The 16,667-nt window shown below is 33.0% G+C and overlaps 1 protein-coding gene across 5 annotated transcripts in view; it reads left to right on the plus strand.

Annotated features, from left to right (window-relative positions):
• The window catches only part of LOC129607244 (cAMP-dependent protein kinase type II regulatory subunit), a 188,284-nt gene that overhangs the window by 92,719 nt on the left and 78,898 nt on the right, over positions 1-16,667 (plus strand). For 4 of the 5 annotated variants that reach the window (XM_055518100.1, XM_055518099.1, XM_055518103.1 and 1 more), the window contains exon 3: positions 7,761-7,881. In XM_055518100.1, the coding sequence (XP_055374075.1) occupies positions 7,787-7,881 (95 nt within the window). In that variant the 5' untranslated portion in view covers positions 7,761-7,786. Of the gene's footprint in view, positions 1-7,754; positions 7,882-16,667 lie in introns of those variants that run through there. The other variant, XM_055518101.1, reaches the window with a different exon arrangement.

The raw sequence follows: 16,667 nt of genomic DNA on the forward strand, positions 1-16,667 counted from the left end.
CACCTAGGTGATGGTGAAGTTGGGTAATAATGTTATTGTGAATTTCCATAGACAGCGACTGCCTACTTGACTAACGGAATACAAATTTTGATAATGTTTATGAAGTAAGATTGATTTTTCCAGATTTTCTGTGTGATCAATGTGGTAACGCTGTACATGAATATAAGAACATGAGAAATTATGATCTTTTTATTGCTGTAATAAAAAAATATAACAAGTTAATTATATTTAAATTTATTAATTTTAAAATATAGGTGAAATGAGTGGGGGGAGATTAAGTAAGTGAAGAGAGAGAATGATTTTCTATTGAGAATTTATTTTTAACCAAGAAGAGATTCATTAAAATCTCACCTGAGGATAATTGTTGTTCTGCTTTTTATTTTGAATACTCTAATAAACATTGTAGTTTCTCAAAACATTTTATAGATCTGCCGAGGGCGAAAGGTGAATTAAAATGCGTTTTTACTTTATAGATTTTTTTTGTTATTTATTGTTTAAATGAGTCCATAATATGTAAGTTTACAACTTTATATATGTACGTTTTCATATCTAGGTTTTTTATTAGCTAAAATATGAATTGATTAAAAAAATAGGAAAATATGAAATTTGAAACTTTTTCAAGCGAATTTGTAAAATTTTATTTGTTTAAATTTTGTAATGTAGAGATTTTGATAAAAGTTTGAAATTTTAGTTTGATATTCTACAAATATTCGACAACAACTCGCAATGTAAGAAATAAACTCAGGAATATAAATGATTTCAGAAAGAAGATACGAGAAAGAGTGGCTTCTAGTGAGTTGAAGTATCAACTTTGCTTGGAAAGAAAGGAAAGACGACTACACGTTATTGTAGAGGAGTCAAAAATAACTGCTTGAACCTCATTACCTATAATAAGAAACGTTAGTTAATTGCCATTAGCCCATCTAGATTGACGCTTTTCATGCGGAAAGATGAGCGGGGAGAGGATCAGCATTGTTGGAACTTTTTTCAATATTTCTGCTCCGAACAATATCCGAAAATTGCCGAGCAATCTGTAGAAAAAACTGTTCCTTAATTTCAACTTAACAATGAAAATCCTACCTACCTACCTTTTTATATTAATTTTTTTAAAAGTGCTTGAAAAAAGGGAACTACAATATTCGTTGTTTTACAAAAAGTTTTGATTTTCTTTAAAAAAAAAACATTTAATTTAAATAATTTAGGTATTCTAGACACGCTTAGGAAGTAATTAACACATTAATAACAACTGTACAAAACTAAATATGAAATTCAGTTTTATTCTATTGAAAATGAAATTAATTATGACGATTTATTAAAGAAACAAGAAATTCTTAAAATTCTTATACAAAAATTGCTATGTATTATTAAATAAAATAAAAAAACAAAAAAAACCCACAAAGAGGAAAACCAGAAGAAAATTAATTAAAGCAAAGAAATTTCAGCAGGCGGATAAAATAAATTTAGAAGAAAATGAAATCTTAATTCCCTTTTGAATCACACAGACAATTTATTGTTGTAATTATAATTTTGACTCGAAATGATGCCTTCATGACTTGAAAACTCGTGACTTGTACAATGAAATTATCAAAAAAATTTTGAAACATTGATGATAATTAAAAATTCACAACTCTTTTGAATTCTTAATTTAATAATTTAATGGTTTAGTTCATTTAGTAAATTTTACTTAGCAATTAAACTAGAAGCCCAATAACAATTGCCTTTTATATCCAAGATGGGCAATCAAATTTCCTCCCTTTACATGCAAAACTTAATTCTCAGCGGCACACTTGCAATTTTTCGTGAATCACATGATATTCCCCTTTTCACTATCAATACTTTTACTACAGAAACCATAGTTTCAGATAATGTAGAATACTTCAAAATCGTTTCCAATATTTAATGAATTTCGAAAATTTCATCCTCTTTATTAAAAAATATTTTCGAATGTAACTCATAAAATAAAATAAATCAGATATTTGCATTCGAAAGAATTGCATTTTTAAAAGATTTTATTGCTTATTCAAAAAAAAAAATAAATTCTTGTTTAAGATTTTGTATGGATGCACTCAACTTAATGCATTCAACATCCCGCAACAAAAATAATTAAAAATTTCATTTAAAATTTAATTCAATTTAAATGTGATTTTTGGATACATTCCAAGAAAATTTCATTCGAGTGTTTTTATTGTTTTATAATGTGTTTGGCGTTCAAGAATTTTCAAAAATTTCATTTATGAGAGATTAATTGTTATGATATTATGCTTGATGCTTATCATTTGCTTGTTTTTGCAACAAAATTATTTAATGAAAAAAATTGAAGTATAAATTTGTTGCACGCAGTTATTAAGGCATGTTTCGTCCCGTTCATCAGAAGACAAAATGTTCGAATAGCTTAAGATTATAAAGAAATTTTCTAATATTTTTAGTGTTAAAAATCGACAGTTCATGGAATGTTTATTAGTTTATGCGTGTATTAAAATGTCCTCGAAAGTATCAATCACTTATGTAATCTAAACGAATTTCTTTGAACATCATAGTTCCTTCTATTTGGTACAACAATAAATAAGCTTTTAATAGTCAAAGTCTATGCTCGGACGCTCATTCTAAAATTTATTTATAAGTTCCGCAACACACCTTATGCTCAATGTTCGGCTGTCATCATTTTGAAATTTATTTAAAATATTTTAAGCCGCAACACTCTTTGTCATATTTTATTCTTTGTCAATTCATTATTCGAAGCGAAACACCTTACATGACCTTTTGTAAAATAATTTTTTTATTTGTAGAAAATTTGGAGCTCTGCAAACAGAATTTATTTTAAACTCTTCAAAATATTTTGTCACTTGATTTTCCATAAATAAAAATTGACTGTCATTTCAATTTTGATGTACACATCATAATTTTCTATTGATTTTTCATAATTTTTACACGTCAATTATGCAAAAATAATAATAAATGACATTTATGAGTATTTTTGTATTTTTAAAAAATAAATCAATCTAATTAATATTAAGAACTTTGCAAGGCTTGTATCATGACCTGGTTCTTTCATATATGCACATACATACACACATAAGTAAATTTTAATAACTTTCATTCAATTTTTATACTCAGCTTTCTAACTCTAACTTGTAGTAGAAATATTGGAGTTTCACTTATACGATATGCACATGTACTACTTTTTTCTCTTATTTTGCAGTTTATTCTCTTTAAAAAATAAAACGTTATTTGCAGGCTTTGTCGTATTAAGCAAAAATCCATATTTGTCGCATTTACACGAGTAAATCACAATTTTATTTTACCTTATATGTTCTTAATTTATGTGTAATCAAACGTGCTTCTTCTCACATTTCTTCTTTCTGAGCATATTCCTTTTAAGGAAGGTTGTTATGAACTATAAAAAATTTCAATCTTAAATGCTTGGTACATCTTTTAAGTTTTAAATTCAAACATCTATGTATGTATTTCTATTATCTATTGGTTCTTAGAAAATTTTATACAATTAAAAGATTACAATTAAAGTTTAAGATCACTATAAAATCATCTAAGTCACAAATTTATTTTTCTATAAAATTTATTTAAGTTTCTGTGTCTAGCATTAAATTTTATTTTAGAACAAATTTATGCGTTTCGATTCATTCGATAATTGCAAATTAATTTATAATTAATATTTAATTACACGTTAACAACTAAATCTAAAATTTAGCTAATGATCACAAATAAAATTTCATTGCAATTAGGAACATTATTTTTACAAATAAAATATAATCTTTGACAAATTTGTCTTAACATTCGTTTGAACATTGTAGTGTATCTCTCGAAAAGCAAACCGTAATTTGCTGTTAACTATCAGAGGTTGATTTTTTATTGCTGTAATTGATGCAAACCTAATTATAGTTATAGGTAACAAATATCATTAGGATAAAAATTGAAAATAATACTTTTTATTTTGCTCCTGACGTTTTACTTATAATTTAAATTTATGGTCAAATATTGTATTTTTTATAAAAGCAGGCAATGATTAATTTTGCTAGCTGATTAGTAAAATGGCGACAGCATCAGTGACTTCCCTATTTTGTGTATAGATTGTGCATTTGGAACTAAATTACAGTAATTTTTTGAACATAAACCACTTTTATTAACCCTTATCTACCAAAAAGTAACACAATATTTTTAATATCTAAAGTCTTGTATATGTCCTACATAATATTCTCCATAATTCATAATTTCACATTAAAACAATAAAGATTTTTATGAGCTCATGAAACTTTATTTCTAAACTTAATTCTCATATAAAAACTTTACATTTTCTTTATTTTCCATGGATAAGGTTTAAGAAAAAAAAATAAAAATGTATCGAATGAAAACCTGATCTCTTAAGCAAATCAACTGTTTTATCAACTGCGACGGTTGTAAAAGCAAGAAGTTATTAATTCACACCATATATTAGCAGGGTATTTATTTACTAAAATTTATTTTATAGGTTTGACTTAAATGTTTATTGCTTTCTCACTATTTAGAAGTTTATTGCAAAAGTTTAAATAAACGAAACCACAAGCACAATATTATTAACATTATTACACGGTAAATGATTTTGAAAAATTTAAGAGTGCAGCGTCTTATTCGTCTCACATGGTGACAATGTGTTTTTTGGTTAAGCAAGTTTATTTTTTTCTGTACTCTATTAGAGGCTATAAAATTGTTTCTAGTGTAGTGTGTGATTTATTCACAAAGTTGGTGCGGCTTTGGAATTTCTCGAAAATTAGAAATAATTATGCATGATCAATAGTTACAAATTTTATTTTGTTTTCTTAATTATTCTTTTCTTTTAAGAATCATTTTCTTAAATAATTCAACAATCTTAGAAAAAAAACCAGCAAATGTGAGGTTTTATACATAAAAGGTATCAAGTGCAAAACGGGTTGTTTTTTTAAATTAATTTTAACTTTCAATGGAGAAGAGCAAATTTTTTTCTATTTGTTTTTGCACTACGTTCAAGAGGTGATTTTGTGAAAATTAGGCTATTAAAAGCTTCCTTTTTATGGTTTCTAACTAATACCTATACTTTTATACATATAAGACGAAAAAACAATATGGTAAAGCAAAAATATTGCAAATGTAATAAAAAACTATTAAATTTTTAGCAAATTTATAAGAGATAGAAAAAAGTTCTTATATGAAAAAATTCGTTAAGCTGAAATTCGACTAGAGCAAAAATTATAAAAGAAAAACTAAAAACTTATATTTAAAACATTTGAAACAATTGGGGGCATTTCATGTCTCTTCGACTGCTGTGAGTGTGAAAAAGTGTGTTATCCCACTTTCTATATTTGTAAATTGTAGATTGTGCAGATGGGGCAACAATGTATCGCGATCAGTATGAAGGATATATTGCGTCCCCCACTAAATGTTGGAAACACCCTTACAACATCTCCTGAAGATTCACTTCCTGAAGAATTTGAAGAGCTTGAAAGATACGGGATCGCAGTTATGCTGGATTAAGTATGTAGTTTCCCATCACAGTATTTTCTTTCTCCTGTGGGTGAGGACCCTACAATCTCCCAGAAAATTCATTAAAGTCATTTCATTCTATCCACAAAATCTTCAGGGGCTCCCGCCTTCTAGGCCTAGCCCCTTAAAGAGACCTCTAAGCCTGCAATGCCCCTTCAAAACACCGGAGACATTTCTCACCTGGTTTCTACCCAACTCTATGACCTTCCTTAAGCGTCTCTGGTCATAGTCTCCCGGACCTGTCGAAGCCTCGGAAGACATCTCCAGTGCTCCGAACGCCGCCTGTTAATATCCTTTCTTAATTTTCCATGTCCGATTACGCAGAAGTGCTGCGATTAAAAAGAGATGTGTTAGTTCCGTTTCTTGTTCCTAATTCCCGCCTGCTCATTTTCTTCCACGGCCACATGTCCTGATTTCATCTACCCATTTCATTGAGCTTCACAAGCCATATACTACCTCGAAGGATACTGAAAATGAATTCAGTGATCTGATGCAGCCTCACTGTTCCAAATTCTTTATTTACTTCGAAGACAGGTGCCTCAAATGTAAATAATTGAAGAATCAATCTTTATTAAATGAAAATTTTCGTTCATTTTTCCAAATTAATTATAGATTTTAAAAGGAAATGTGTTACTTATAAACCCTTATCATTAAATTTACCCTATTTAAATTTACTGTAATTGTAATTATCATTAATGAAATTAAAGCTATCATTAATGGTCATTACATTTTAATTTGATCTCTTAATTGCTTTTAAGTTAAATGCAATATACATTATACACATAGCACAGCAGAGTAACACATAAAAACTTAAACACACATACAATAAACTCGCATTGTATTTACGTAACCTAAACTGATGACAAAATGATTTGAACAATAAGTTATTTTCAACACCAAAATGCCAATTAATTTTATATAGTATCTATGGACTATGGTATTCTCACTCACAGTTGTATGTGTATTTATAGATGAAGTTATATCATTACATGTGCTTTGCTGTGTAAATTTGAATGAAAGTAAACGAAATTGGATCGCTCGATTATTTAAAGGGCAACTAAAAATCAATAATTAAAAAGTTAAATACTGGATTATCCTTGGATTTTGTAAATTTGTTTTTTTCTACTTATTACATAATACCTTAATATATATATACAAGTATAATTTATTTAATGGGATTTTTGTTTTACATTATAAAAGAAGTTGATTTCTTTTAGGAATTTGGTATTGCTAGAGAATTATTGTAATTTAAAATTGTATACTTTTGATATTTATTATAGAGAGATATCATCCTTGCAGTTCTTTAAAGGAAAAATTGGCTTTATATAACCGAAGAATTCGCATTGGGAAAGTTTCTAGTTTACTAAATCGTCAGCGTTAGCTTAGCGGAGCGGAGTTTACATTCTTCAAATCTTTCGATTCCATGTAATTAGTTCGAAATTTTATTTTATATGCTTAGCTCAAGTATATTACAATTTATTAAATCAATTTACAAATTTCATCTTATTTTAAACAAAAAACACCATTAAATCGAATAGAAAAGTATACAATTATTTAAAATTACAATATGTACGTGTAGTTATTAATTAAATTAGCATCAAATAAAATTGATGTGCTCTTGAACTTGTTGCACATATTCTACTGACGGGTTACGAACATTCTACTGACGTGCTCATATTTCCCATAATTAATCCTAAAAAACGAAACTACAAAAAAATCAAGAGAACGAAATCTAACATTAAAATTGACAACGTAAATTGAAATATTATTTAAAGCTATTGGAATACTTTCAACATCTGGCCGGTTAACTGATTTCAAATTATTCCAGATACAGTTTTACAGATTCGGTAAAGTCAAAATGGTACCGAACGATATTCTTACTCTTAGGTTAATTGAATTGAATAAACACGTAAATTGAATTCTTGTCAAATCTAACTGTCAGTCACAATTTTAGCAACCATTTTTAAATATTTTTACAATTTTTTATAAATTTTTTTTTATTATTTGTGCAAAAAATTTCATTTAATTTTAAAATTTAAAAAATTTTATTATTTTTCCCTCATAAATTTTTTTGATTTTTTTTTTAAAGTTTTTCATTTTAGTTTTTAAGAATTTATTTTTTTTTATTTAATTTTAATTTAATTTTAATTTAATTTTTTATTTTGTTTTTTTTTTATTTCTTCCCTTTTTTTTACTACTTTTTTTTTTATTCACCACAATGGTAAAAATACACACGTACATAAATATAGAGAATAAACAATAAAAAAGAAAAAAAATGGATAAAATTAAAAATGTATTTGATCAAGTGTCAACAACACTTAAAGAAAAGAAAGAGAAAGCACTACAAAAACACAGTGAAAATGAAAAGACGTAAGTTTATTTTTGACATGTTGTTGGAGAGTGAGAGAGATTCTATTATTCTGTTATTGTTTTTTTTGTTGCTCCTTCGTAACGATTTACTTACATTTTTGATTGTGTTTACTTATTTGATCCGATTCTCATTATTAATCACTTTACTAACAATGATAAATTCAAAAGAAAATATTTTGACATTTTTATTAACAATATTGTGTATTCTTGTTTTTTGTTCATTACCGTTACTAAAAAACGAATTTAGTTTGACAGATAAAATAACCACAAATTTATTAAGTTTTTATTGACATTGAATGATATTCACATATATAACTTTGTGTATGTATCATTATATGTATAATATATTTGAGAGTTATTGTATAATAATGACAATATAAATTTTATTTTATAAGTTCATTACTGTTTAATAATTATTTGCTTTCTTCTTTTAGGAAAACTATTAAATATGATTAGTTTTTATATTCTTAATCGAACGGAATGCATTTACCATATGGAAGTACTGGTTTCATCCTAAATTTTGTGTGCTATATTTTAAGCAAGAGATGTAGTTTCTGAATTTTTGAGCAATCCCTAGAAACGGCTTTTAACAAGATGTCGATCCGATATATTAATTTTGTCGGAAACATTTTCAATCCGAAAAATTTTCAAATTATTTTCTGAATTTTGTTTGTTAGTTCGACGATTTGGTTAACTTTTACGGGCTAGCTGCATCAGCCACTGGCTCCTTAAGAGAAGCCAATTTTATATTTGACCTTTTGTAAAAAAGTCATAGATTAGTTCTCATAATATTTAATTTTTTTTTTGCTCCTTGTAGATTTTAAGGGAACCGAGTGGTGCAGGTTTAACCCCCTAAGCCACCGCAGCCATTCCTGACTTATTGTAACCTCCCCCCGCTCTCGCCTATAATATCGCCGTCCCAACCACAAGGTGGAGATATCCCTAAGGGAGTTGGACAACAGTTCCCGAACACTTAGGGACCCATGTCCAAGACAATTGCGGCGCCGAACAGCCAGTGTTAGACGGTCGCAGAGAATGTGCACAGCGGTCTCATCGCCACCCCCACAAAATCTGCTCAGGGGGGAGCCCGACTTCTCGAGCCAATGCAGGTGGTACTTCACTGGGCAGTGCCCCATGAAGAAATTCGCAATAGTGCGAACCCGGCTCTTGCTCATCCCCAGCAACTCTGCGGTGAATCCGCTGGAGTACGCCGAAAGAAACACCTTCGCTTGACGGCACCCTTTCGTGTCCCGCCAGTGACCTCCGCATTCCGCCGCGAGCAGGCAGACAAGCCTGACTCCCACGCCGGAAGAAGGCAGACCGCAGAAAGGCAGAGGCTGCACAAAGTCAGCTTCAGATCCCCTCCGCGTCAGCCCATCGGCAATTTCGTTGCACGCATGGCCACTATGGCCCGGCACCCAAATGAGCGTGACTCTGTTCTCCGATGCCAATTCCATAAGTGCAGCAAGGCAGTCACAGACCAGCTTGGATGTAACCTGAGTTGAACGAAGCGCCAGCCCTGCTGTCCGAGAACACAGGTGGTGCGGTTTCTATACCCCCTTTCTAAATTGATTCTCAGACAGATCTCTATTGCATGTATTTCGGCCTGGAACACCGTGCAATACGGGTCAAGGGTTGCATATACACGCGTGTCCGGGCGGACACCGTATATATCCGAACCCACACCCGACTCCGTTTTGGACCCTTTCTCATACCTCACGCTCGAACCCGACACAAGTACCGGGCCACCCCGATCCCACGTCCATCGATCGGGAAACAGAACCCTGTACTTGTGGTAGAAGTTGTACCGCGGCAGACAGGCATCCGACATGGCTATTCTTAGAATCGGATCGCTGTCAATGAAGTCTCTGTGGGTCCTGTGGGCCAACTTTAGCCCTTCCCTGTCCTCGCCAGAGAGAAGTCCGTAAGTCACTAGCCGAGCTTCCTTCAATATATGGAGGTGCAGTGGCGGCAACCCGATCATCACCTCCAATGCAGCGGTGAGATTCGTCCGCATTGCCCCGGTCACTCCCTTTTCCAGCTTGGCCCGCACACCCGCCTGCTGAGCTTTACGGCACCATAGAATCGACGCGTAGGTGATGATGGGCCTAGCAGGGGCCGTATATAACCACAGTGCTATCCTGGAACTGATTCCCCAGGTCCCCCAGATGAAGCTCCTATACGTCCATAAGGCCGTCGTAGCCCTCCCGATAACTCTGTCTATATGGGTATTCCTTAAGAGATGATCATCCAGGGTTACCCCCAGATACTTCACCTCCCTAGAGTAAATAATACGTTCACCAAACAGAATTTGGCTCGTTAATCTATCCCCGCTTCTGCGTCTGGTGAAGGCGACCAAAGTGCTCTTGCTTGAATTTATATTAAACCAACGACTTTGCACTACCTCTCCACAACACGTAAATTTTGCTGTAGAAGATCAGAAATAGTGCTCTCAAATTTTCCCCGTACGACGAAGGCCACATCGTCGGCGTATCCCCAGACACGTGCCCCGGAGCCCCTGAGAGCAGCGGTTAGATCATCCACTACAATGAACCACAGAAGGGGCGAAAGAACGCCGCCCCGCGGACACCCTTTTGCAGCGGATATGAAGAGTATATCGTCAGCTATGGTGGACTTAATAATCCTATCCTGTGGCATTCGATTAACCCATCTGCTAGTCGTCGCATCAATCCTTCGTTTGTGCAACAACTCACAGATGACATGATATGGGGTGTTGTCAAAAGCTCCCTCTATATCAAGGAAGCAACCAACTGCCACTTCCAGTGAGTTTTCAAGGACCTCCACCAGACTCTGCAAAGCGAGTACAGTAGACCTTCCCGACTGATAGGCGTACTGAGATTCATGCAAGAGATTGCTTCCCAGTGCATCGTCCCGTACAAATCTATCAATCACTTTTTCCATTGCTTTCAATAGAAAAGAAGTAAGGCTGATTGGACGGAAAGACCTTGGGTGGTTGCTTGGTCGCTTACCTGCCTTTGTAATATACGTCACTTAGCCACCCTCCATGCCTGAGGGATGTAACCCCACGCATAGCTGGCACGAAAAATTTCCAACAGTGCTCTGGCGATATATTGGAAACTCCTATCAGAGAAAACAGCCCATCTAATTCTGCGCATCGTGAAGACCAAACGGGATCGTTGCCAGCCATCCCTCCCGGGCCAGGATGCCCTTGGTTCAATGAACGCATTCGAGTGATTCCGAAGAATCTTCGAGTCAGGAAAGTGTGTTGAGGCCATTAGCTCTAACGTCTGTTTTCCGTTCTCAGCCATGGAGCCATCAGGCCGTTCCATTAGGCTCAACCCGCTAGCATACTTTTTGGAAAGCATCCTGTGAAGACGCGCACTGCTGGAGAGTTCATCAATGCCCTTGCAGAACGCCCTCCACGAAATTCTCTTCGCTTTCCAAATTTCTTTATTGTATTTCGTGAGTGAGTTTTTATACTCTTTCCATGAACCGGACGCTTTGGTCTTATTGAATAGCTTTCCATCCCATCCAGTCCCATTCATGAGGAGTGTTTCGAATTGACTCCAATCGGTGAATTGGAGTACCCGATACATTTCTTCTGCCAGGCCCCCGGAGACCATGATATCAAACCTAATCTGCCTATGATCGGACATGGATGTCTCATTTGAGACATGCCATCCACTAACCCTGCTGCCGATAAACTCAGTGCAAAGGGTGATGTCCCCTAATTGCATTTATGAATGTCGGCTTATTGCTCTCATTCATAACCATTAATTTATTGTGATATATAAATTCAAATCCCTGGTGTTTTTATATATATATGAATGACGGTGTGGTGGGCAGTAGCATCACTTCCTATTATTACTTGGAAGTTCCTCCTTCCACAAAAGTCCACCAGATCTTTCACCCGGGAGGTAGGATGAGCACACAATAAACTCTGTCCAACCCCCGAAGACTTTACCCTCACCAACGCAGGTACCTGATCCTTAAAACAGTAATCTGGAATGGGAAAATACGTTAGCCTTTTACTAAACAAAATGCAAGCCCTAGGCCTGCCCCCTGCCGCAGTCCCTTTTGCCGTCCTAGGTTCCACACTAGCCCCTCCAACAGCAAATACCGAATCAGTACCGGGCTTTCCAAGCCCATTGGTACTGATTCGGTATTACCTCCTCAGCATCCTCCAGGAACTCATCTTGAGGCTGCGATTTTGCTTCTCTATCCTACTTAGAAATTTGTCCCTGGAGAGACTGACGGTTGTCTCGTCCTTTGGCACGTAGGTGACGCAGACATGCTGTTTGGACATGTCGTCGCCATCCAGTACCACGACGTTGCAACCGTCCCAAAGCTTTATGATCATCTCATCTTATCCACTCCCTGATGTTTTGATTATTGCATGTTACGGATATCCATCCCTTTGCAACGCTGCAGTGAATTGTGGATGAAAATCCACAGCTTTATCCATTTAATCCATGATGGCTACTTTGATTTTCCTCATCTGGACTTCGGACAGCCTTTCCTCTGGATGCGGTTTATGAGTGATGGCCACCTTGACCTGTGTTACTGCATCCCGATAAGAAGTCATTTTCGGGTTTTGTTGAGGAATGTTCCCAGGGATCTTTCCCTCAATATTGCCCTTCATCGACTTCTTTTTTGAGGGCCCTGCATCAGGGGTGTTGCTTTTTGACCTTTCCCTCTTCTGGGGATGGTCGGCCACAACAGCCGATCCGCAGGCCCTCAGCTTTTTTAGCCTTTCCTTCTCATATCTGCGAGCTTCCTCTGGGGACATGCCATCCCTGATACAAGCCGCGATACGCCGCTTGAATGCACCAGAGAAATATTGTTTTTTTCCCCTGATGTCCAACTTTTTCAGGTCCTCCTCAGTTTGTTGGATAATAGGTAAAAAAGGATCCTGATTATCCGTCTCCATCGGAGGCGCCGCCTTTTCCTCTACTGGCGTGAGAAGAAATTCCTCTTCTGCGTCAGTCGAGAGAAGCTCTGGTTCCGCAGACTCTTGAGCACTAACTGTGTTTGTATTAATGTTGTTCTTAGTATGGTTGTTGTGGTTGTAATTGTCACTGTTGTTATTGTTGTTGCAGTTGTTGTATTTGTCACTGTTGTTGTTATAGTTTACATTCTCCATTTTGTTCCCACGAGTAGCGCGGGAAAGCATAGTCGCCATGGCAGAGCCCGGCATACCATGGGAAGGCTCGTTTAAACTGGAGGGCGCCTGGTATCTAGAGTCCGCATACTAACGACTAAGCTCCCCCTTAGCCACGCAGTCATCGGCATATGCTGTTGAGGTTCGCCGCGAGACATGACCACGACACGAACGTTACTTTGATCGTTTCAATCACCCCTTTATCCTCCGTCATTACCGGGACCCACCACTTTTCATTTGATTTTCTTAGAGTCAAACTTCTGTTTCGCAAGTTAACTGCCATTGAGTTAACTGCCGTTGATATTATATAAATTGATATTATATAAATTATGGCTATATAATATTAATATAATAAAATAAAAATTAATAAATAAAATTAAATAACATAAAATACGACTTTTTAAACGAACCTAAAAGTATGCAATTTTCATCTAAATTGATTTTAAAAATTTGTTATATTTTCGAACATAGCTTTCTCTAGAGAACCCGATTAATCTTTTACACAAACTTTACTACATAGAATTTAAATATTATCCCCATACATATCCAGATGTACACCTTTAGCTATGTTTAAGCACATGTATGCATATGTAAATACATAAGTATATCAAAACATTGTTTAGTGCTTATGAACTTAACAATTATACAAACAAATGATTATTTGCATTTTCTATAAAAAAAGTTCTAAGAAAAAACTATCTTTGCATATTATCCAAATTTCAAAGAATATTTATTATGACAATAAAGAGATAAATGAAGACATAATAAATGCTAAATAAAAGAAAATTGTAATGGTTGCTCTACAATACTAACGGTATTTTAAATAAGCATAACAGTATTTTTGAATAAGATACTGTTTTCAAAAATTCTGTTACTTTCTTGCATAGAAGTGTATAATGTCGATTAAAAATTGACATTTTAGAAAAATTTGACCGATTGGACAAGAGAACGAAGAATAGACAAAAACTTTGTTCTAATGAAATAATCTATTTTCCGATCATTATACGACACTCTGATCATTTTATAATGTAACTATGCTTTTGGAAAAACTTGTATTTTCACTAGTTTCCACAGTTATAATTCAATGGAGGGTTGATGGCAGGAAAACTCGTTAATATTTTGTTAAAGAGAGATAATTCGAGAGAGAAGAGAAGGGAGGGATACTAAACATTTTTATTTCATTTAGGATTTACGTTTTCATAGCAAGTTACTTAAAACTTTAAACACTTCACAAATTTGCTTTTTCTGACACTCAAAATTCTTGCTACTACGAGTATTCGGATTTGCGTTTCCTAACACCTTGTAAGTATATTGTGATATCTTTTACATCTTTGAAGCAAAATTCTCATATTTTAACATGAGTTTATCACAAACTTTCCGTTTTCTGAGTATCTTTTTTTTCTCTGTCACTCCTTAACAATATTGTGTGAATGAAATGCAATGTGCTGAAAGGATAATTTTACTATTTTTATACATTTTCATTTTGTCTATCTTCTGTTTAACTTTCTATAGCCTATTTTATGAATTTTTCTTTCAAGGATACTTTTTTTATTTTTCCATATATGACTTGATCTGTTTAGAAGAAGTGTAAGAAAGAATACCAAAAATGATTTTCTCCATACGTCTGCGTCTATATGATTTATGGTTGTATATGCTTACATTGACTTATTAATTTTATTGCACTTAACTTATATGGACGTATAAATAAGGGCATATCTAAGCGGTATATATGAGTGTGTAATAGATGAACAATTTTACAAACACATGTACATTTTATGTAAATTGTATAAAATAATTTTTAAGAATATTAAGAAATCTGTGCTGATTTGCATGCTTTTATCTTAGTCAGTTGAATGTACTTAATTGGGTTAAGGATGACTTAACATGATTTATTCAAGAAAATGTTAAAAAACACAAAAAAAGAAAATGAATCTAAAAAACTTAAAAATGTTTTGCTTGGTTTTTTTTCAAATTTCTCAAGTTAATAAAACGGTAATTTCATAAAATAAAGAAAACAAGGAAGAAAAATGAATGACTAAGCGGAAAATTAACAAAGAGAGAAAAAAAGAAATGAAAATATTGTTTATATTTTATGTGATCCTTTCAAGTGATAATCCTTTATCTCTTTGGTTAGACATTCTATCTCATAACTTTGGAATTTATAGAGATATTTTGAATTTTTTTCTTACAGTTTTAACAAAATTTCAAATAAAATTGTGGTGAAATTCAACACATATAAACTACACACATTTCAGACAATGGAAAATGGTAGAAAAATGTCGCACTTTAATTACTGCAAAAAATACTATCTGTCAAATTACTTTTTCCATCTACCAAACTAGTAGATTTCTACTGTTTGCTTGCTTTAAAGTTGCTTTTAGAAAAAGCGTTCTAACCCTTTCAGACCTAAAAGTAAAAAAATACAATAGGAATTAGGTTTTCATAAAACCCAAAACTTTTGACTTGATTATTTAAGTATTATTCGATTTATACTGGAAAACGCAAATGAGTGTCTGGTTATGAATGGGTTAACTTCAAAAATTTTAATTTTTTGACAAAAAAAAAGTTTTATCATGTTTTTACTACCCCCCACACTGCCGTTAAATTCAAATATTTCTGGAATTGTAATGTAAATTTAAATTTAGAATGAAATTTCATGTTTTCGTCATTAAACTTACTAAAGATTTTTAATCAAAGTAAATGACAATAATAAATTTGTAAATTTTTGATTATTTGATGAAGTCAAGCAATCAATAATGCAAATAAATTTTAGTAATTTGCAAATTTTGTATATGGACGTACACCTGAGTTCAATACCTCAACAACGAGTAATTTTTATTTTTTTATTAAAATATCAAATACTGGCAAGAATTTTTTTTTTGGTTTTTAAAAGGATATAAAGCGTATACCAATTCAAAATATAATCGAAATTTTTTCTTCTCGGTTTTTCTATTTAATAAATTGTCAATACACACATGTGGCCAATGAACATAAAATTATTATAAAAATCGAAATAAAAAATGTATGTGTGCATGTATGACGTAGGAAAGGTGTACGCTTATGTAAGTGCGTGTACATAAATAAAAAAATGTAAAATGAAAATGTAATATTTTTTCATTTTCTCTATTTTGAATTTTTATTTCTTTTTTTTTCTCATTTTCTGCCAGTATACTTGACATATTTCTATAAATTTGGCCCCAGAGGACTGAAACGACAAAAGTTTTTTTTTTTACAATTTTTTTTTTGTTGAATTAGTCAACGTATATTTACTTGTGCTACCTAAGTTAAAAAATTTTTACGCAAAAAGTTACAGAGACCATAGCGTATGGTTTATTTTGTGCTTTGAAAGAACTTCAACAAAAAAAATTAGTTCTCAAACCAGCTGTCATTGTGCATTTATTTGATATTTTTTGACATTTCTCCTAACAGATTAAAAAATTCTGTTTGGCAGTTCATGAAAAATTCAAAATTATAAATATAAATTTACAATTTTGACATATGTCATAAACATCAAAACGTTTTGCGTTGATAAATGTTTTATTTCGTAACAAAAGTCAAACTTGATGTCATTATTTTAAAAAAATATCAGTGTTGGACCGGCCGAAACTCAAGCTATATACGTATCTATTAATTTTTGGTATGA

Source organism: Condylostylus longicornis, unplaced genomic scaffold, assembly GCF_029603195.1.
Source record: "Condylostylus longicornis isolate FDR11 unplaced genomic scaffold, ASM2960319v2 ptg000027l, whole genome shotgun sequence".
NCBI lineage: Eukaryota > Metazoa > Arthropoda > Insecta > Diptera > Dolichopodidae > Condylostylus > Condylostylus longicornis.